At 41.1% G+C, this 23,359-nt stretch overlaps 1 protein-coding gene across 5 annotated transcripts in view; it reads right to left on the bottom strand.

Annotated features, from left to right (window-relative positions):
* Positions 1-23,359, bottom strand: part of nedd4l (NEDD4 like E3 ubiquitin protein ligase) — a 464,330-nt gene that overhangs the window by 26,670 nt on the left and 414,301 nt on the right. For all 5 annotated transcript variants that reach the window (XM_060852432.1, XM_060852504.1, XM_060852582.1 and 2 more), the window contains 8 exons: positions 17,018-17,083; positions 12,651-12,880; positions 10,742-10,863; positions 7,584-7,654; positions 6,336-6,431; positions 4,962-5,035; positions 4,224-4,284; positions 1,011-1,070 (listed from right to left, as the gene is read on the bottom strand). In XM_060852432.1, coding sequence (XP_060708415.1) covers positions 1,011-1,070; positions 4,224-4,284; positions 4,962-5,035; positions 6,336-6,431; positions 7,584-7,654; positions 10,742-10,863; positions 12,651-12,880; positions 17,018-17,083 — 780 coding nt within the window. The remainder of the gene's footprint in view (positions 1-1,010; positions 1,071-4,223; positions 4,285-4,961; positions 5,036-6,335; positions 6,432-7,583; positions 7,655-10,741; positions 10,864-12,650; positions 12,881-17,017; positions 17,084-23,359) is intronic.

Below are 23,359 nucleotides of genomic sequence, written 5' to 3'. Positions count from 1 at the left end.
TGGGAGCAGATACAGCAGAGGCGGAGTAATTGGGAATACGGGATGGCATTTTTGCAAGAGGTAGGGTGGGAAGAATACTCTGATCAATAAAGGAAAACTATCCAAACTCCTTCTTCACTATCCTATCTATCTGCGATTCCACTTTCAAGGAGCTATGAACCTGCACTCCAAGGTCTCTTTGTTCAGCAACACTCCCTAGGACCTTACCATTAAGTGTATAAGTCCTGCTAAGATTTGCTTTCCCAAAATGCAGCATCTCGCATTTATATTATCTCAGTACAAGGGACACACAAGCCTTAGGTAAAGATGCAAGTTATTTAATTCTATAGTTAGTCAACCACTTTTGATCAGCGTTAGATATAATCAATAAGAAAATAATAGCACAACTGTATTGATCTCCCAATGCTTTGGCTACATGGGTGAAATGTCTAGAAGATGCTTATACTTGTGGAAAAATGTTTTTACCCAATGATAGTAAGAATGAGAAACCCACCATCATAAGAATTAGTTGAGATAAACTGCACAAGGGAGAATGAAATGGAAGGATTTGATGACAGGATCAGAAGTGAAAGAGAGTAGTAGTAAGAGGCTCTTGTGAAATATTAAGGCAAGAAAAAGCATCTCAAGTCTGTGGTTTCAAATTAACCACCAGGGTTGGAACTAGATCACCATTGTAAGCTCAACAGCAAATGTCAATGCACACAAGCACAAAAACATATTTACTTTTTAAAAAAAACTGATACAAATATGGACTAGATCTGGCTACAATCTAGTTTAAAAGTGGATTTGATTAATTTGTACAATCTTGTTGATTCAAATTGGAAACTGTGAAAAGATAATTGCTGTGCTTCAGTTGAACCACTGGGTAATTCTGATCCTTTACAACCAGCCAACATTACCAATGGAGTTTTGTTTTAAGCTTCCCACGGGTGTTGGGCAAGTCAAAGTTGGAGAAGAAGTTAAAGATTATAACTGAAGACAGAAAAAAAAGAGACAGAACAAAAACAAACCTCAAGTTCATTTTCATCAAATATTTTAATCAAGTCGATTGGGATGAGTTCCGTGAAGCCCTGCAAATGGATTTGTGAAAGAAAAGACTGGTCACTGTTGTGTGGAAAACATGAACACTACAACAAATAATCATATTTCAAATAAATATCCATATGTTACCACTTCTTTTAGTTAAGAATTAAATTAGCCAAGTACTACTCTAATAATCTAAATTAAAAAGATACTGGATATCTGACATAAAAACAGAAAAAAATGCTGGATAAACTCAACAGGTCAGGAAGCATCTGTGGAAAAAAATATTTAATTTTTCAGGTCGTGACCATTCATCAGAACCATCTTTTCACTAGTTTAACAGTTCTGATGAATTTGAAACATAAAGAACATGAGAAATAGGAGCAGGAGTAGACCATCTGACCCATTGAGCCTGCTCTGGTGTTCAATAAGATCATGGCTGATCTTTTCGTGGACTCAGCTCCATTTACTCACCCACTCCCCTTAACTATTAATTCCTGCACTGTTCAAAAATCTATCCTTCCTCAAAAACATTCAATAAGTTAGCCTCAACTGCTTCACTGGGCAGGGAATTCCACAGGTTCACAACCCTTTGGGTGAACAAGTTCATTCTCAACTTAGTCCTCTCTCTTTACACACCCCCCGCCCCTCCCAACCCATAAGCCTCATTCCTGATGAAGGGCTTTTGCTTGAAACGTTGATTCTCCTGCTCCTCAGATTCTGCCTGACCCACTATGCTTTTCGAGCACCACATTCTCAACTCTGATCTCCAGTATGTGCAGTCCTCAATCTGCTCCTGCCAGTAGAAACAACCTCCCTGTTTCTTTCTTATCTATTCCCTTCATAATTTTATATATTTCTGTACGATCCCTCCTCATTCTTCTAAATTCCAATGTGCATCGTCCTAATCTACTCAATCTTTCCTATGAGCCAATCCTCCCATCTCCAGAATCAACCCAGTGAAGCTCTTTGCGTCCCGTCCAATACCAGTACATCCTTGCTCAAACTTAGGATGTCAGATGACACCAGGTTATAGTCCAACAGCTTTATTTGAAATCACACACTTTTGGAGTACTGCCACTTTGTCCGATGAAGTCGCATGATTTCAAATAAACCTGTTGGACTATAATCCGGTGTTGTGTGACTTCTGACATTGTCCACCCCAGTCTAACATCAGCACTACCTGATCATGTCTTCTCAAGTAAGGAGACCAAAACTGTACACAATACTGCAGGTGTAGCCTCACTGACACCCTATATAGCCGTAGCGTAACTGGTCTGTTTTTAAATTCCATCTCTCTGACAATGAAGAACAATATTCCATTTGCTTTCTTAATTACCTGTTGCACCTGTAAACCAACTTTTTGTGATCCATGCACAAGGACACCCAGGTCCTTCTGCACAGCAGCATGCTGGAATTTTTAACCATTTAAATATTAGTCCATTTTGTTGCTATTCCTACCAAAATGGATGACATCACATTTACCAACATTGTACTCTATCTGCCAGACCCTTGCCCACTCATGTAACCTAACTATAGCCCTTTGCAGACTTTCAGTGTCCACTGCACACTTTGTTCTACCATGTGTTAATGTTAACTCTGTCTTTCTTCATAGAGACTACCTGACCTGCTGTATATTTACCAGCATTTTTCAATCTTTGTACCAAGAAAAAAGAAGTTTGAAAAATCTTTGTCTTTTTCTTTGTTATCCTTACGTAGTTTAACAATCCAAGTGACTGAGGAAGCTGCCAATCTGGTATATAAAAGTTAAAAATCACACAACACCAGGTTATAGTCCAACAGCTTTAATTGGAAGCACTAGCTTTCGGAGCGACGCTCCTTCATCAGGTGGTTCACCAGGACATCAGGTGCTTCATCAGCACAACCACCTGAAGGAGCAGCGCTCCGAAAGCTAGTGTGCTTCCAATTAAACCTGTTGGACTATAACCTGGTGTTGTGTGATTTTTAAACTTTGTACACTCCAATCCAACACCGGCATCTCCAAATCAATCTGGTACATAATTAAGAATTACAACTCCACAGAAACAGTAACATTTTGCTTTAATTCCTAGTGAGAAAGGGCTTGGCTGCTGCTTAGTATCCTGCAGCAACAGGATTTGAAGCTGAACTTCTTCTCTATTGCTCCATGGCTAAATTTCATGGACTCTTCAATGAGTTACAACACTTGGCTGCATAAAAGGTTTTTTTTATAAACTGATAAATGCTATTGCCCACACATTATTGTAGTCACTGTTTAATACTATGTTGTCCAAATATATGTTTATTTACTTTATTTCACAGAGGCAAAACTGAAGATCTAACACACTGAGCGACACAAGAAATCAAAATCATTCTAAGAAAACTACTATATCTCAGTTATTCTTAAATTTACATCAATGCTACGTTGCGCTGCCTGCATGACATGAGGTAAAGTGTGCTGAGCACCACCTTGTGGTATCTCTAAAGCACTGCATGAATGTTTTGCTCCAATATTACATGAGCTGCTAGCACAAATCATTCAAACAAAACAGATGTCTGGATAAAAGATGCTACAGAAAACAAATTTCACAGGATATGCAAAATGTTTCATTTTGAGATCACAGAACTTCATCCTGCATTTACTCTTGTGGACAGCAAGGTAAAATGTTAAAGTTGCTACTGTCCTATCAAATAGGAGAAAGTGAGGACTGCAGATGCTGGAGATCATAGCTGAAAATGTGTTGTTAGAAAAGCGCAGCAGGTCAGGCAGCATCCAAGGAGCAGGAGAATCGACGTTTCGGACATTCCTGAAGAAGGGCTCATGCCTGAAACGTCGATTCTCCTGCTCCTTGGATGCTGCCTGACCTGCTGTGCTTTTCCAGCAACACATTTTCAGCACTGTCCTATCAAACCATGGGTCTGTCCTCTCATTTGAGTGAGAGGCACAAACTGGTGGTAGTTTAACCTGAGAGTTCCCACGTTTCAAGCAAGTAGGTATGTTGAAAAGGAGAGTCCTTATTTTAGATGGTGTTGGAATGTAACCCACACTGTTGGCATCACTCTGCATTTAGAATTCAAAAGATATACAAATAGAAACCCTGCTACACACACTCCTTTCTGCAATTAACATCTTACAAGTCATGATTAAATTAACATTGTTGGCATATGAAACAGACAGTTCAACATGAATGTTGAATTCTACTTTACAAACCAGTCATTACCTCCATGAAGGCATTCATCTGTTTCTGCACCCGATTTACAAATCTCCACTGGATGACTAAACTAGAGGTGGAGAAACAAAGTAAAAATCAGACTCAGAAGCCAGCCAAAAGACTCAATCTTATCTTCAGCTTTGTAAATACTGTAGCTAATTATTGGAATAGGCAGCCCAATTTTTTAAACAGGAGACAGAATTTGCAATCTATCCTACCATGATTTAAAAATTACCAAATGCATTTACAAAATTGACTTGCTTTCTCTAATTACAGCACAAAATCTGTACTAACCGACCTGCTGTATATTTCACTAGCATTTTTCAACCTTAGTACCAAGAAAAAAATGTTTAAAAAAAAAATTGTCTTTTTATTTGATATCCTTACACAGTTTAACATTTCAAGTGACTAGGGAGGCTGCCAATCTGATATATAATTGGAAATGCTCCAAGGAAACAGCAGCATTTTGCCTTAATTTGAGACTGCACTGTACGAAAAAGCACAAAGCTCATCAGATCTTCTGGTTCCGACAGGGATGTGCAGAAAATCTGGTATCAATCAAAAATACATACAGATCTTTTATTTCAATTTGTTTAGTGATCATAACATTTGAGAGAGCAATTTACAAAAGCCCAGAAGAAAATCCATTACAATACGAGAGAATATTTAACATGCATCATTGAGGGAAGAGTTCAAAGAAGATATTGAAAAGTGAAAGACAGTTAAATAAAATGAATATTCACTTACTCAATATATTCTCTTTTGTTCTCATTAGTAACCACCATGTCTGAACCATTGGGTTTCAGATCCACTTGATAGGTCTACAAAGGACATGATAATTATTGAAGGTGCACAACGGACAGGATGTGAAAAAAGATGATACTCAAACAAAAACAGATTAATCTGTGACATTGGGAAGAAGTGAGGACTGCAGATGCCGGAGATCAGAGTCAAGAGTGTGGTGCTGGAAAAGTACAGCAGGTCAGGCAGCATCCGAGGAGCAGGAGAATCGACATTTCGGTCGTAATCATCGACATTTTGGGTTTCCCCATTCGTGATGAAGGGCTTATACCCGATTTTCCTGCTCCTCAGATGCCTGACCGGCTGTTCTTTTCCAGCACCACAGTCTTGACTCTGATCTCCAGCATCTGCAGTCCTCACTTTCTCCTACCATGATTTTAAAATTACCAAATGCATTTACAAAATTGACTTGCTTTCTCTAATTACAGCACAAAATCTGTACGAACTGACCTGCTGTATATTTCACTAGCATTTTTCAATCTTAGTACCAAGTTGATTTCAACCCGACTGTGATGCCTCTTCCAAGGATGCCTACCTTGAAGAGGTTCTCCTCCTCTCTCTCTCTCTCTATACAAGGGTCTCAGTGAATGTCTCTTTCACTGCACACCCTACACCCATCCTCTGCCCTGAAGTTCTTCGCTACCACAGCCACATCTCCTTCCTCAGTGCCTGCCTAAGGAACCGACTAATCCAGATTCCTGATGAAGGGCTTATACCCAAAATGTCAATTCTCCTGCTCCTCTAACCTGTGATATTGATCCATTTGAATTATTTCTTCACTAACGCTGGGTCAATATCCTGGAATTCCCTCGCTAAGGATATTTTGGGTCAACTTAAAATGGACTGCATCAGTTCTAGAAGGCAGCCTACTAACACCTTCTCAAGGGCAACTTGGGGCTGGCAATAACTGCTGGCCAAGTTCTGGATTAGTGGTGCTGGAAGAGCACAGCAGTTCAGGCAGCATCCAAAGTGCAACGAAATCAACGTTTTGGGCAAAAGCCCTTCATCAGGAATAAAGGCAGTGAGCCTGAAGTGTGGAGAGATAAGCTGGAGGAGGGTGGGGGTGGGGACTGCTGGCCAGCCAACAATACTCATGTCCCAAGATTAATTTTAAGAAAAAAGGTAATTGTGATAATCGATTTAAAATTGAGAGGTAAAGATCTATTGAACCACAAACGATTACTTGGTTCAGCTTGGGTAAATGGCTTTTAACAGGTGTTTTTAAAGGTTCAATTTCATGCTTCATTTATAAAAATCAATGTGATTAACTTGAAATATTGCAATATTGAAATCTGTTCAGGAGGTTAGTAATCTACATACCTGCCCAAAATTTTCTTCGTCTATACAAAACCGGAGGTCGAGCTCAGTTGGGTCATTTTCAAGAATCCATTTCAAAGAATTGAAATATTCGCCATCCTGAAAAAGAGCAACCCAAGTTTCAGGAGCTTATGAAATGTTTATAGGAGAAAAACAAATTTGCAGTGACCATCTGATTCAGGAGCACTTCTTTGTGTCTTTCATCACCATTTCTTTTGTCATTTCATCTCTTTTGCTTTCCACCGGAACAGACCTCTGCATCTGCTTGTTCTTTGATACACTTTCCAGCCCACCTTAAAAAGTGTGACATCTCCAAGCACAGCCAGTACTTATCTTCAATAATAGATGCAAAACGAGAAGTAATGCATGCAATTAAAACTATTACAAGAAATAGACTATAAAAAGTATCTGAACAACCAAAAAAGTGTGAGTTGTAGTTTATTAAAAATGGTCAGTGAATATGGAATCAATGATTGAATTTGTACAAGCAAAACAGTGCATTTATTTTCAGTAGCGTACCACTCATTGTTGGTGGCATTACCACTATCACTAGATACAGTTTGTAAAATTCTTTCTTCTTCCTGTCATGCCACGTTAAGCTTTCCAACAAAATGTTCATGTTATGTTGATAGCAGTTCAGCAGAAAAAAAAACTTATGACAACACAACTGAAAAAACAGTCATTCACTCAAAACGGTAACTAAGATATACAGAATGATCACACATGGATGCGTATAAACTAATAACACTGGCTGATTTTAAAGAATGTCATTAAAACCCCTTTTAGTTTACACCATCCACTTAGCATACTTCATTACCAAGTGCCTGCTGTGATGTTTTGTACATATAGGAGCTGAGAAAATGTTCAGTTATATCTCATTCAAACCTATTCAGTTTTTTTGAAAATACTTTTATAAATATTCCTTAAGGTAACCCAAATTTCACACAAGTAGTTGCATTCATAAAAATGGCAAAAAATACAATCTTGCCCCGCACAAATTGAATATCTAAATTCAAATATATCGCAGTCTTTAGAATGTGTTGCTAGTTTAGGTAATGCAATGGGACAACACATTGCAACAATCCTGTGTAGTCCCAAGGAAGACAATGGAAAGCCAGAGGTAATGTCACTCCAATGATATTGCAACTAATTTCAGAGTCAATAAGAGAGAGAGAGATAAATGAGTGTATGACTGACTTATGATTGTCTAATGATTATTGGCAGGAACTGAAAAGTTTCTTTAGTACTCACCACTGATTCCATATCTTTCAGCGTAATGGGTTTTCCTAACATCATCTTGTAAAATGGTCTTATAAAGAAGCCTACAATCAAAGGAAAATGAATAAGCACAAAAGCTTAGCAAATTAAAATATTAGTCAAGTATTAACAGGAGTTATTTCATGGCATTATACTATAGAACAATCGCAATCAGCTAATGGTTGAGATGGTGTGCTGCCACCAATCCTCCTCTCTACTCTTTAAAACAAAACATTGATCAATTAGACACTGCAACATCATCATCAAAGTTATAGAAATGGAATGGAAACTTATCAAAATATCATTATCCACAGAGATGAAAATATTCACGCAACCTGCAATCTGTTAATAACATACCGAAGAGAGACCGTATCAATTTGGTCACATGACCACCATGTAAACTATCATTCATGGGAGAAACAGCTGTCCATTTGGCATAGGTAGACTCACCATGCTGTTGGGGCGGGAGTTCCAGGATTGTAACATTGAAAGAATTGTGATGGACTTCCAAAATCAAGATACAAAATGGCTTCAAGAGGAATTTGTACGCATGCATCTGTCCCACTTTTTAGAAACAGAAAATAGCAACATGCGTAGGCGATTTGAGCCTGCTGTGCCATTCATTATGATCTTCGCTGATTATTCAATTTAATAACTTGTTCCTGGTTTATCCCCATATCTTTTGATTGCTTTAGCCCCAAGTACTATATGCAACTCCTCCTTGAAGTTGCACAAGGTGTTAGCCTCAATTGCTTCTCAGCGGTTAAAATTTCCACAGGCTCATTACTCTGAAGAAATTTCCTGTCCTCCCAGGCCTAAATGGTTTACCCCTTATCCTCAGACTGTGACACCTGGTTCTGGACTCCCCATGATCAGCAACACTCCTCCTGCATCTATCCTGCCTGATCCTGTTAAAATTTTATAGGCCTTCTAACAAAATCAGGCCTCATTCTTCTAAACCCCAGTGAATGTAATCCTAGCCAATTCACTGTCTTCATACATCAATCCCCCCATTACCGTGCACTTGAATTTTGGAAACTAGTTCTTGTGTGGGACTTCTGTTGAAAGCCTTTTGCAAGTCCAAGTAAAAAATATCTATTTGCTCCATTTCTTCAACTCCATCGAACATCCTCCAATCCAGAATTCCAGTAGACTGGTCAAGCATGATTTCCCTTTTGTAAATCCATGTTGATTCTATTCAATCCTGCCACTGTATTCCAAAGGCACAACTCTTAATTCCATTATAACAGACACAGCATTTTCCCCACTACCACCATCAGCTGACTAGTCTTAGTTTCCTAGTTTTTGCCCTTCCTCCTTTCTTAAATAGAAGGGTTCCATTAGCTACCCTCCAATTTGTAGACAGTTCTTCTAGATTGTTGCCATTGGGGCAGGAAAGTGCTTGTTCATTTATCTATTTGCACTTGTTCTAGGCAAAACATCACTATTTATTGATAGCATTACTAGATTATTGATAGAGTCATGGAACTGTACAGCAGAGAAACAGACCCTTCAGTTCAACTCATTCATGCCAACCAGATATCCTAAATTAATCTAGTCCCGTTTGCCAGCATTTGGCCCATACCCCTCTAAACCCCTTCTATTTGTATACCCATCCAGATGCCTTTTAAATGTTGGAGTTGTACCAGCCTCTACCACTTCCTCTAGCAGCTCTTTCCATAAATGAATCACCATCTGCCTGAAAAAGTTGCCCCAAAGGTCCCTTTTAAATCTTTCCTCTCTCAGCTTAAACCTATCCCCTCTATTTTTTTTTGGAGCTCCCCACCCCAGGGAAAAGACTTTGTCTATTTATCCTATCCATGCCCCTCATGATTTTATGAAATCTCTATAAAGGTCACCCCTCAGCCTCTGACCCTCCAGGGAAAATAGCCCCAGCCTACTCAGCCTCTCCCTATATCTCAAATCCGCCAACCCTGGCAACATCCTTGTAAATCTTTTCTGAACCCTTTCAAGTTTCACAACATCCTTCCTAAATCATGCAGACCAGAATTGCACACAGTATCCAAAAGTGGTCAACCCAATGTCCTTTACAGCCACAACATGATTTCCCAACTCCTATACACAATGCACCAACTAAGAAGCAGCACTCCAAAAGCTTGTACTTCCACATAAAACTTTTGGACTGGTTTTGAGTTTTAACTATGCCCAATAAAGGAAAACATACCAAATGCCTTCTTCATTATCCTATCTATCTGCGACTCCATTTTCAAGGAGCTATGAACCTGCATGCCAAGGTTCTTTGTTCAGTTACAGTCCCCAGGACCTTATCATTTAGGTGTATAAGTCCTGCCCTGATTTGCCTTTCCAACATGTAGCACCTCACATTTATCTAAATTAAACTCTGACACTCTCCAGCCCACTGGCCCATTTCATCAAAATCCTGTTTCATTCAGATTCATCTTGTTTAAAAAATGCATTTGGTTTTGATATAAGAATGATATAATACGTAAACCATTCAAGGAGAATAACAACTTAACTGTACAGTTCTACAGTTCAATGCTTTCCTTGCTTGCAATTTTAATGTTCAGAATTAAAAATACATTAATTCTTTAAGGCTCCTTTAAGTCGGCTCAGTGATGTCTTGTAGGGACACCCCGTTAGCCTTCAGTACATTCAATGAATGAGCAGTCACAGCTCTTGGCATTGGAAAAGTTCAAAGAATAAGCAGGCCATCGAATGAACAAAATTTTTCCTTATCTTAGTACTTAAAGGCTGATTTCTCATTCTGACAGTATGTCCCTGAGTTCCGGATTCGATACAAAATGCTTTTGAAAAGCCTTTTCAATGGCAATCATGCTTCATAAACAATCGCCTGTTCCAAGCAAAGAAAATGCAGTGTGGTTGTCTATTGCATGAAAGGCTCAGTGCTTTAACTTTGAAAACAAACTGAATAATGGTGGAAGAGGAATGACTCATATCACAATCAGGAGACAAAAGGAATTTTTTCTACAACCAAATTCTAATAGATATACAGTGCTGGCCACCTGGTTTTATGATTCATTGCCCTTTTGTGATTCATACCAACATTTCCTTAAATGTCTCCGTTTGTCAAACTGCGTAATGATTTAACAATTCTGGTTAACATATGCTCACTTGTAAGCACCACTTCATAAACAAACCATTCAGCTTACCATCCAGTAGCTTTCCATGGTGCACGGCCATTCCAGCCACACGCCCAATAAACTTGAAGTAAGAAAGATGGTCTTCATTGCACAAGCCAGAATTCGGGTTGATCTGAAGTGTGTAGTTATCCCTGTTTGAGATGTATATTAAAAAGAAGCTCTAAATACTGAAGAAACTAATTAGGCACTGTTCAATATGGGTGAGTTAAGCAAATGTAAAAATCAATCTCTTGAGACATCCTGTGCTTCAGTGCATCATGATCAAGCAAGTTTCAAGTGATTTGAATTTCAAGCATCATTTCAGCCTAGGCCGAAGAATGGTTTGTGTATTGATATCTTCAACATACATATTCACATAGATATTGGAATAAATAAAAACCCAGCTGTGCACTTCCAAATCAAGAGAATCTCAAACAAAATCAATGCAGAAATGATTAAGTTAATTCACGTATTGTTGCCAGCAGTCAACAATTTTAAATGTTCAGCTAGCAAAAACAGCTGAAGGAAATCTACAGATATAAAGCCTCTGACTATTGCAAAATAGAATTCTTCGAGGGGCAGACATAATGGTGAAAGGCTCATTTTCTGGCTGGAAAATCCAGCAATTTAAGATCATAATCTCAAAACAATAGATTAAACATGTCGGAAATGAGAGTAAGAGAAATTTATTCATTCAGAAGGTTGGAGGTCTTTGGAATTCTTTGCCCAGTGACCCAGGGTACTTGGCTGTTGGCTCTATTCAAGAGGGGGATCAATAGCTTTTAGGCCCTAGGGGAAATGAAAGGAAATTGAAAGAAGTGGGAAAGTTGAATTGATATAACATAATAGCTATTATCTTACTGCACAGTAAGCAGACTAGAATAATGCTAATTGTTTTCCTATTCCCTATGTTCTTATGTCATCAGATTGACTCAGTGACTACCTTTCTATTGCAGTCAATCTTGTATTTTGTACATATCTGATACTCAACCAACACAATGTGCTCAGAAACAATAAGTGAATACACAGTATGGTTTTAGGTGACACTCAAAAAGTGAAAAATACTTGTCAGGACATCACAAGATTTCAATAATCTTTTTCAAATGGTATTCAAGAGTTTCAATGTCCATTGGAAAAGTCAGATTCTCACTTTAATTTTAAAATGTCATTTCTAATAATACAAAAAAAATCTCTTCACACTGTGTTGAGATATTATTCTAGATTATATGATTACGACTGTGTAGCATTTGAATTTTGAAACTTCTGACTGGAAGTAATGTGGAACCCAACTGACAGAAGTTGATGGAGCTCCCCAAAATCGGTATGGATGCAAGTGTGACATTGACTTAACTTTTTATTTGCTACTGTTCAACAGTTCTTCATTTCTGTTGAGATTTTCATCTTTAATATCACAAAATAGATGATCTGTTAGTTTATTACATGCAACAGATTAGGCTTCTAACTTTAATTCATTTGTATGATCAAAGTTGCATGAATTCCTCCTGAATGGATGTTTTAAGAGAGTTAACAGAATAGATAGAGAAACTATGTCCTCTAGTATGAGAGTCTAATGCAAAGAGGCAGAACCTCAAAGTTAGAGATAGCGTGTTCAGAATAGTCAGAAAGCACCTCTTCACACATGAAGCTATAGAAATCTATTGTTCTCACCCCAAAACATTGCTCAACCTAGACAATTCAACATTTCAGAACTAAGATTGATGTATACTTGTTAGTGAAGTGTAGTAAATAAGTTGGAAAAAGGCTGCACTTGAAAAAGGTACAGATTATCCTTGATTACAACAAATGGTGCAAGTGATCAAATAGACATTTTGGCCTGCCGACATGAATTTCAAGGTGTTTGCTAATTAAAGAAATTGTTGTTACAGTATTTCTATGTAGGAGGGCAAGTTATTGTAGATGAAAGGTATTACATACGTACGTGGCTGAATATTCAAAAAGCCCATAGTAAGGATTGAACATTTCTTTAGACAAAAGGAAGAACCACTCTCTTGCGACACCTCCGTAATCAAGTCCTTTCTCCGACTCAAATTCGATCCAAAGTCTGGCTTTTAGTACGTCTGGTCGTTTTAATGACATAATACGTCGGTAAGACTCCTCCAGAATGTTACCTCTATGTAGCTTCATTTCAAATCTATTGGGTATGTCAGCCTGGAACAAAAAGAAACCATAAATAGTCTGGGTGAAAGAACTGAAAGCATCGTGTCATCTGGAAAATTAGCAACAAAGATAGGTGAAGAAACAGGTAGTGTTGTGGAGACTGAGAGACTGAAGAAAGACTTATACAGGGTAGGATAGTGGGCAGTCAAAAAGTGTGGCTCTGGAAAAGCACAGGCCAGGCAGCATCCACAGAGCAGGACAAGTAAAACGTTATAGTCTGTAGTTATATGGGCACTATTCCCACCTTTTCCTTTGCTACATCGATGACTGTATCAGCGCCACCTCATGCTCCCACGAAGAGGTTGAACAGTTCATCAACTTCACGTATCTTCCACATTGACCTTAAATTCACCTGGACCATCTCAGACATCTCCCTCCCTTTCCTGGATCTCTAAGTCCCCATTTCCGGTGACTAATTCAACACGGACATCTTCGACAAACTCACTGACTCCCACAGCTACCTGGACTACACCTCCTCCCACACCCCCTCCTGTAAAAATGCTATCCCTTACTCCAAATTCCTCCGCCTCCACTGTATCTGTGCCCAGGAGGGGCAATTCCATTCCAGAACATCACAGATGGCTTCTGACTTCAAAGACCTCAATTTCCCCTCCCACAAGGACAACCATGTCCTCCAGTGCATCTCCTCCACTTTCCACACCTCCACCCTTGAACCGCATTCCTCCAACTGTAACAAGTATGATGGGTGGCATGGTGGCACCGTGGTTAGCATTGCTGCCTCACACCACCAGAGACCTGGGTTCAATTCCTGCCTCAGGCAACTGTCTGTGTGGAGTTGGCACATTCTCCCAGTGTCTGCGTGGGTTTCCTCCGGGTGCTCCGGTTTCCTCCTACAATCCGAAAATGTGCAGGTTAGGTGAATTGGCCATTCTTAATTGCCTGTAGTGTTAGATGAAGGGATAAATGTAAGGGTTGCTCTTCAGAGGGTCAGTATGGATTTGTTGGGCTGTTTCCACACTGTAAGTAATCTAATCTAAACCCTCTTGGTCCTCACCTTCCACCCCACCAATCTCCAAATACAACACATCATCCTCCACCATTTCCACTACCGACAGTCAGATCCCAGCACTAGGGATGTATTTCCAACCCCGTCAGCATTCTGCAGAGACCATTCCCTCTGCAACTCCCTCATTAGGATCATGCCCCAATCAACCCACCCTCCCTTGCCACCTGCATCCACACCTCCCCCCTCACCTCCATCCAAGGTCCCAAAGGATCCTTCCACATCTGGCAGAGATTTCCCTGCACATCCAAGTACCTCATCTACTGTGTCCATTGTTCTCAACGTGGTCACCTCTACATTGGGAATACAGGACACCAACTCGCAGAACGTTACAGAGAACATCTCCGGGACACGCACCAAACAACCCCACTGCCCTGTGGCTGACCACTTCAACTCCCCCTTCCACTCTGCCAAGGACATGAGCCACTTCCTCCGCCAAATCCGAGAAGCCTGGAGGAAGAAAGCCTCATCTTCCTCCAAAGACATGGCATCAATGTCAATTTCATCAGTTTTCTCATCTCCCCTCTTCCCACCTTATCCTCCAACTTGGCACTGCCATCTTGTAGTTCTCCCACCTGTCCATCTTCCTTCTCACCTATCCACTCCACCCTTTGCTCTGGACAATCACCATCACCACCCACCCCCCAACCCATCATCTACCAGTCGCCTTCCTAGCTACACTCCCTCCCCAGCCCACACCTCTCATATTTATCTCTCAGCCCTCCAGGCCCCCCACATTCCTGATGAAGTGTTTATGCCCGAAATGTCAATTCTCCTGCTCCTCAGATGCTGTCTGACCTGCTGTGCTTTTCCAGCACCACACTCTTCGACTCTGAACTCCAGCATCTGCATTCCTCACTTTCTCCTAGGAGAGTGGGCAATCAAGTGGCAGCTGGAATAGTTCTTGGGGAAGTGTGAAGTTATGTACTTTGGTAGGAAGAATAGATTATCTTCTAAATGGTGAAAGGCTCCAGAAATCTGAAGTACAACGGAATTTGGGAGTCCTTGTTCAGGATTCTCTTCAGGTTAACATGCAGGTTCAGCTGGCAGTAAGGAAGGCAAATGCATTGTTAGCACTCATTTCAAGACGGCAGAGAGTACAAGAGCAGAAATGTACTGCTGTGGCTGTAGAGGCCATAGTCAGATGAAATTTGGAATATTGCGAGCAATTTTGGGCCCCATATCGAAGAAATGATTTCCTTGCGTGGGATGGGTGGGTCCAGGGGATGTTTACAAGATAGGAAGGATGTTGTTAAACCTCAGATAGTGCAGACAAAATTTGCAATGATGTTGCTGGGATTGGAGATTTTTGAGCTTTAGAAAGAGGCTTAAAAGGCTGGTGATATTTTTTAGTGGAGGGTGAGGGGCTGAGGGGTGATCTTATAGAGGTTTATAAAATCATGAAGGACATGGAGGGAATGAAGAGTCAAGGTCGTTTTCATAGGGTGGGGCAGTGCAAAGCTAAGTTGAGAAGGGAAAGATTTAAGAAGGACCTGAGGGGTAACTTTTTCATGCAGAGGATGGTGTGTGTACAAAGTGAGCAGTCAGGGAAAGTGGCAGATTACAACATTTAAAAGGCATCTGGATGGGTACATGTATAGAAAGGGTTTAGAGGGACACAGGGAAAATGCTGGCAAATAGGACAAGGTCAGATTGGAATGTCTGGTCAGCACGAACAAGTTGGACCGAAGGGTCTGTTTCTGTGCAGTATGACTCTATGACTATCCAATGGAGTTTAGAAGGATGAAAAGAGCTTTCATTTAAGAATCACAGAATAGGGAAATGCGTGATGTCAGCCGACGTGGAGAAGATGTTTCCATTATTAGGAGAGACTAGGACCTGAGTGAAGGGATGACTGTTTAGATCGAGATAAGGAAGAATTTCTTCATTCAGAGGATGGTGAATCTGTGGAACTCATTACTGCAGAGGACTATGGAGGCCAAATCATTGAGTGTATTTAAGATAGAAATAGATGGATTCTTGATGAATAATGGGATCAAGGCTTACAGGGAGAAGGCAGGAGAATGGTAGTTGAGAAACAAATCAGCCATGATGGGATGACAGAGCAAACTTGATGGGCTGAATGGCCCAATTCGGCTCCTGTAACTTATGGTCTTATAACTGATTGCAGCTACTCAGTCCCTCCAAATGTCATATTTCACTACCATCAGAAATGGCATATTCATTCAGGGTAGTTAAGAAAAATTGAAAACTTGTAATCTTATTGACACAAAACTAAATTATAGAAACATGAATTGGCGATATGTGCGGTAAAGCACTCATTAAATAATAACAAAGTATAACCTGATATCTTTGATCCCAATTTTCTTTTAATTTGCAAGTTGCAGATGTCATTTTGAACCTCAAACCAAGTAGCACCAGAAAAGCAAAGACTACTTATACATCCAAATATAGTTCTGAATTAAATAATAAAGCAAAACCATCAGGAAAAAGATGAATGTTCTGCAATTTCTTTTTATGTACTTGTATTTTGATATCTGCCGCAAAAGCTAAACAAAAATACAATACAGTATCGGACGTATTCTGGATTATGGAAACGTTAACATTGAAGACAGACAATTTCAAGATATTGATATCGACTGTAACAGTGCTAAACCCAGGTATTAAATGGACTCAACTGGAGACTTATTTGAAGTACATCTGGATAGGTGTCGCTTGACAATTTCACTTTTCCAAAGCTATTTCCTGCTTTGAGCCATGTATTTCCACTACTGTTTGATCAAGAAAGTACATGAGGGCATAGTTTTAAGGTGAGAGTGGAAGGATATAAAAGAGACCTAAGGGGAAACGTTTTCACACAGAGGGTGGTACGTGTATGGAATGAGCTGCCAGAGGATGTGGTGGAGGCTGGTACAATTGCAACATTTAAGAGGCATTTGGATGGGTATATGACGAGGAAGGGTTTAGAGCGATATGGGCCGGGTGCTGGCAGGTGGGATTAGATTGGGTTGGGATATCTGGTCGGCATGGATGGGTTGGACCGAAGGGTCTGTTTCCATGCTGTACATCTCTAAGACTCTGTCTTGCACTCTGCAATATATCAGTCTGAAATCTATTCTTGAGACAACATATTGCATACTTACAGGCTTCTTTAGCTTCTTCCGGAAGTAGTCGTACTTCTGTTTGAATTCCCTGGAATATGGCACAGCCTACAAGAAAGCAGACTTATTTTGTCAAAAAAATGACTAAAATACCACCAGTCTTTATAATTTAATTACTGGAAACTCGCTGTAATTGACCGCGATTGTTCTTAATCATTCGAAATGTAATGGCATACTCCTTGGGCTGACAACAGCAGTTAATTTTCTTTTAGCTTTTTAAAAAATATATTTTTATTGAAAAATTGATTTTTTTAATATTACAAATACAAAACAATACAGTTCAAAACAATACACAGAAAGAACACCAATAAAATAAAAAAAACAAACTGCTCTCACGTACAAATGTATAAATATGTATAGAAAAATATTTAGATATAAAACTCCAACTAACTACTTAACTAAATAAATAATAATAAATAAACAAATAAATAATAATAATACAGCTCAGCCAAACAAAAAAACACACTCTCGAATATCGAGAACATTTGTTTTCACATATTCATATGATCACAGATCCCTCTGTCTGGATATGGGACTCGTAAAACACAATCGTTACAGCTATATAAAAGCCCTTATTAGTGTGGCAGATAAAATCTGTGTTCAGGTATCCAAAAGAGGGCCACCACGTCTTGTAGAAATCCTCAGTTTTGTTCTGAGAAAATCCAAGGGGGATATGCTCCATAACAATCTTCTGCCAACCTGACAGGCCCTGGGGTGGGGCGGTTTCCAATACCCAACCGAACAAGATATTCTTTCTTGCGCAGAAAGTGACGATGTTGAAATTTTGTTTTCCTATGCGCATTTACAGGAACACACTGGGCAGACCAAGAGGAGGAGAGATCGGGTCCTTCTCCACCCTTACACCCAAAATCCCCTCCAATACACCTACCACATTGCTCCAGTATGTTTGAAGCCAACCACAGGACCAGAGACAATGAGTAAGAGTGCCCAGGCCAACCGTGCACTTGGGACATGTTGAAGATAACCCTGATTTAAACTGGGAACAAACAGTCCGGAGGCTGGCTAACGTGGTGCCACTGTGGTAAAGACAAGCCAGGGAACTGTAGACTAGTGAGCCCGACGTCAGTGATGGGCAAGCTGTTGAAGGGAATCCTCAGCGACAGGATGTACATGTATTTGAAAAGGCAAGGACTGATTAGGGATAGTCAACATGGCTTTGTGCATGGGAAATCATACCTCACAAACATGATTGAGTTTTTTGAGGAAGTAACGAAGAGGAATGTTGAGGGTAGAGTGGTAGATGTGATCTATATGGACTTCAGTAAGGCGTTAGACAAGGTTCCCCATGGGAGACCGGTTAGCAAGGTTAGATCTCAGGGAATACAGGGAGAATTCACCATTTGGATAGAGAACTGGCTCAAAGGTAGAAGACAGAGAGTGATGGTGGAGAGTTGCTTTTCAGACAGGAGGCTTGTGACCAGTGGAGTGCCACAAGGATCGGTGCTGGGTCCTCTACTTTTTGTCATTTACATAAATGATTTGGATGCGAGCATAAGAGGTACAGTTAGTAAGTTTGCAGATGACACCAAAATTGGAGGTGTAGTGGACAGTGAAGGGGGTTACCTCAGATTACAACAGGGTCTTGATCAGATGGGCCAATGGGCCAAGTAGCAGATGGAATTTAATTCAGATAAATGTGAGGTGCTACATTTTGGGAAAGCAAATCTTAGCAGGACATTTACACTTAATGGTGAGGTCCTAGGGTGCGTTGCTCCTAGAAAGTGGAGTCGCAGGTAGATAGGTTAGTGAAGATGGTGGTTGGTATGCTTTCCTTTGTTGATCAGAGTATTGAGTACAGGAGTTGGAAGGTTATGTTGCGGCTGTACAGGACATTGGTTAGGCCACTGTTGGAATATTGCGTGCAATTCTGGTCTCCTTCCTATCGGAAAGATGTTGTGAAACTTGAAAGGGTTCAGAAAAGATTCACAAGGATGTTGCCAGGGTTGGAGGATTTGAGCTATAGGTACAGGCTGAACAGGCTGGGGCTGTTTTCCCTGGAGCATTGGAGGCTGAGGGGTGACCTTATGGAGGTTTAAAAAATTATGAGGGGCATGGATAGGATAAATAGACAAAGTCTTTTCCCTGGGATCGGGAACTCCAGAACTAGAGGGTATAGGTTTAGGGTGAGAGGGGAAAAATATAAAAGAGACCTCAGGGCAACTTTTTCCACAGAGAATGGTACGTATATGGAATGAGCTGCCAGAGGAGATGGTGGAGGCTGGTACAATTGCAACATTTAAAAGGCATTTAGATGGGTATATGAATGAGAAGGGTTTGGAAGGATATGGGCTGGGTGCTGGCAGGTGGGACTAAATTGGGTTAGGATATCTGGTCGGCACGGACGGGTTGGACCGAAGGGTTTGTTTCCATGCTGTACATTTCTATGACTCTAAGTAGGCCATGTGGAGAATTTTCAACTGGAAAGCCTGGGTCCAATTGCAAACTGATATCTTCCTTGCATTTTCCCAAATATCTGCCCATGCCTCTGAAGAGTCCCCAACGCTAGCGCTCTCTCCCCCATACCCTACAGAAACTATAAAACTCATCTGAGGGATTGACCCCGGAGATGATGATATAAAGTGTACTCTGAGCACCCTCCTCCCTATGTCAGATTTTGTAAGGATCAGTCAGAACAAAGAACAAAGAAAATTTACAGCACAGGAACAGGCCCTTCGGCCCTTCAAGCCTGAGCCGGTCCAAATCTACTGTCTAAATCTGTCACCCAATTCCTAGGCATCTGTATCCCTCCGCTCCCCACCTACTCATGCATCTGTCCAGCCGCATCTTAAAGAATCTACCATGCCTGCCTCTATCACCTCTGCTGGAAACGCATTCTAGGCACCTATCACCCTCTGTGCAAAGTACTTGCCATGTGTATCCCCCCTAAACCATATCGAACCATATTGAAAAAGGGCCCCCACAGGCCCAATCACTCACATAGGATAATAGAGAGTTTTGTTGATAGTTTTTAATGTCTGGGAGATTCACTCCCCCAATTTATGAGGCAATTGCAGTTTAGCTAATTTAAAAGGGGCTGCTTACAATGCCAAATAAAAGGTGAACCAGCTGTTTCATCTCCTTAACATTTGCTTATCGAAAATCAGAGGGAGCATCCATATAGGGTACAGGAAACAGGGGAGAATATTCATCTTATTAGGTGCCATCTGACCTAACTACGGGACTGGAAGCGCCTCCCATCTTTGAAGGTCTTGCGTGATTTTGTTGAATAATTGAACAAAATTGGCTTTAAACAATCGCTCAAAAACTGGCGTGATGAATATGCCAGTTGAAAACCTCCCTGTGGCCATTTAAATGGGAATCGATATTCACCCTCAAGACCTAGCACCTTCATAAGACCACCCATAGGATTGGCTTTAATTTTACAAAATTAATCTACAAATGCCCTAAATTCCCCACAGAAGTACTCCACAAACTTATTACCCTTGAGGATAAAGGGATCTATTCGCCAATGCCTCAGGCCCAATATAACATCCTTAATCTTAACCAACAGGTACACTGGAGCATGATCGGAGATGGTAACATTACCAATTGTACACGATGCCACCAAGTCCAGGGTTGCCACAGGGGTCAGAAAACAATCAATCCTAGTGTGACATCTGTGCAGATTAGAGAAAAACGTAAAATCCCTGCCTGTAGATTGGAGACGTCTCCAGACATCCACCAACCCTAACTCCGCACACAGATCCACTAACTGTTTAGTTTGTACAAAGGGTATCAGGGGGCCTTTGGGCAATCTATCTACTGTGGGATCCATGAGACAATTAAAATCTCCCCCTATAATCATATGCTGGGACTTGAGGCTGGTCAGTTTAGGGAACGCATCTACCAGAAATTTCAGGGGAAGGGCCGGAGGACAACAAACTTTTAAAACACCATATTCTTCCCTGTTTATCAGGGCTTTGAGAATTACAAACTTCCTGTGTGTACCTTTAATCCCCTCAGACGTGGTTGATGATACTCTCCACCGCATCTCCTCCACTTCCACTCCTCCACCCTTTAACCCCACCCCTCCAATCGCCACCAGGACAGAGCCCCACTGGTCCTCACCTACCGCCTCACCAACCTCCAGATACATCGTATCATCCTTCGTCATTTCCACCACCTCCAAACAGACCCCACCACCAAGGATATATTTCCCGCCCCACCCCTATCAGCATTCTGGAAAGACCACTCCCTCCGCGACTCCCTCGTCAGATCCACACCCCCCACCAACCCAACCTCCACTTCCGGCACCTTCCCCTGCAACTGCAAGAAATGCAAAACTTGCGCCCACACCTCCCCCCTCACTTCCCTCCAAGGCCCCAAGGGATCCTTCCATATCCGTCAGAAATTCACCTGCACCTCCACACACATCATTTACTGCATCCGCTGCACCCAATGTGGCCTCCTATACATTGGGGAGACAGGCCGCCTACTTGCGGAAAGTTTCAGAGAACACCCACACCAACCAACCCAACCGCCCCGTGGCTGAACATTTTAACTCCCCCTCCCACTTTGCCAAGGACATACAGGTCCTTGGCCTCCTCCATCGCCAGACCATGGCAACACGACACCTGGAGGAAGAGCGCCTCAGCTTCCATCTAGGAACCCTCCAACCACAAGGGATGAATGTAGATTTCTCCAGCTTTCTCATTTCTCCTCCGCCCACCTTTTCTCAATCCCAACCCTCAGACTCAGCACCGCCTTCTTGACCTGCAATCTTCTACCTGACCTCTCTGTCCCCACCCCCTCTCCGGCCTATCACCCTCACCTTAACCTCTTTCCACCTATCGTATTCCCAATGCCCCTCCCACAAGTCCTCCTCCCTACCTATTACCTTAGCCTGCTTGGCACAACCTCCTCATTCCTGAAGAAGGGCTTATGCCTGAAATGTCGATTCTTCTGTTCATTTGATGCTGCCTGACCTGCTGTGCTTTTCCAGCATCAAATTTTTAAGCTCTGATCTCCAGCATCTGCAGTCCTCACTTTCTCCTAAGTTTAACACACTCTAGTAACTTAAATGGGAAATTCCTCTGAAGCAATATAGTCACTCCCCTACTTCTGGTATCAAAAGGAGAAAAGTAAACCCTATCAAAGCCATTGCTGTAGTTTCTAATACTCCGTATCATCCAAATGCATCGCCTGTAACAAAGCAATATCCATCTTTTCCTTTCTAAGACTCAAAAGTATGTTCTTCCTCTTAATTGGTGAGTGAATCACCTTGATGTGCCCAGTATACTACTTAATCAAGTCATTAGCCATAACCTTCTGCAGTAACATTTAAATTCCAGAGAGGAGGAACTCGAATTACAGATCGACAAGCCTTAGTGTTGTAAGATCCATTGAACATAAAAACTACATCAATGAAAACCACTACAGTTAACAAACTTAATCAAAAAGACTATATACAACAAAAATAAAACAAACAACATATAAAGCGTCAATGGCGCTGAATAGAGGAACTCAACCCCTGCTCAAAGGGGGGGGGGGGGGGTAATTACACATCCCAAAACACAACTTCACATCCCGCTGCCAATACTGCAGCCTGGGCATTTAAATACTTGAACTGGGCATAAACTGCCCATAAGTGGGCATCTAGCTATTTTCCCTCCTCTGAGCTAGAGCCGCACTGCAAACACAAGCAGAAAAGAAAGAAAATGCACCATGAAATAACAATGTGAGTAAAGAATTTTTTAAAAAGGGTAAGTACCCCACCCATCCTTTGGTATAAGTTAACCTAGAAATTGAAAGTACACATCTCAACCACTGCCAAGCATTGTTTAGACCAGATTATTACAAAAAAAAGAAAGCTCCAACCGGACTTGCTGTTTTTTTCAGAGAGAAACAGAGACATACCAAACAACACTACTATTTGTACATCCTAAATTGTTCAGATTAAATTAATTTGTCCAGAAAGTCTCTTGCCTTCTCAAAGAGATGTACATATCAATTTAAAGTGACCGAAGTACCGCCGGATACCTCAGAGTACTGGATTCCAAGCTCCCTCAGTCTTCTCTTGACGCCCTCATAGGATGTTCTTTTCTGGATCACCGCTGCTGCAAAGTCCTGGAGGAGTATGATCTTAGAGCGCTCAAATTACGGCCTTCGGATTCTTCCCCTAGATTCTGGAAGCTTCCACGATTCTCTCCTTATTCTATAATGATTGAAACCGCACCAAGGTAGAATGAGAACTTTGGTCCAGACCTGACCTACGTGCCGTGACCCGGTGAACCCTTTTGATCTTCAAGTCTCTCATTCTAGCCTCCAAGTTAAGGAATTTTGGCAACCAGCCTTCAATAAATT

The sequence above is a fragment of the Hemiscyllium ocellatum genome, chromosome 1, assembly GCF_020745735.1.
Source record: "Hemiscyllium ocellatum isolate sHemOce1 chromosome 1, sHemOce1.pat.X.cur, whole genome shotgun sequence".
Classification (NCBI taxonomy): Eukaryota; Metazoa; Chordata; class Chondrichthyes; order Orectolobiformes; family Hemiscylliidae; genus Hemiscyllium; species Hemiscyllium ocellatum.
Note: the sequence above shows the minus strand (reverse complement) of the source record. Positions and strands in the feature narration are given on the sequence as shown.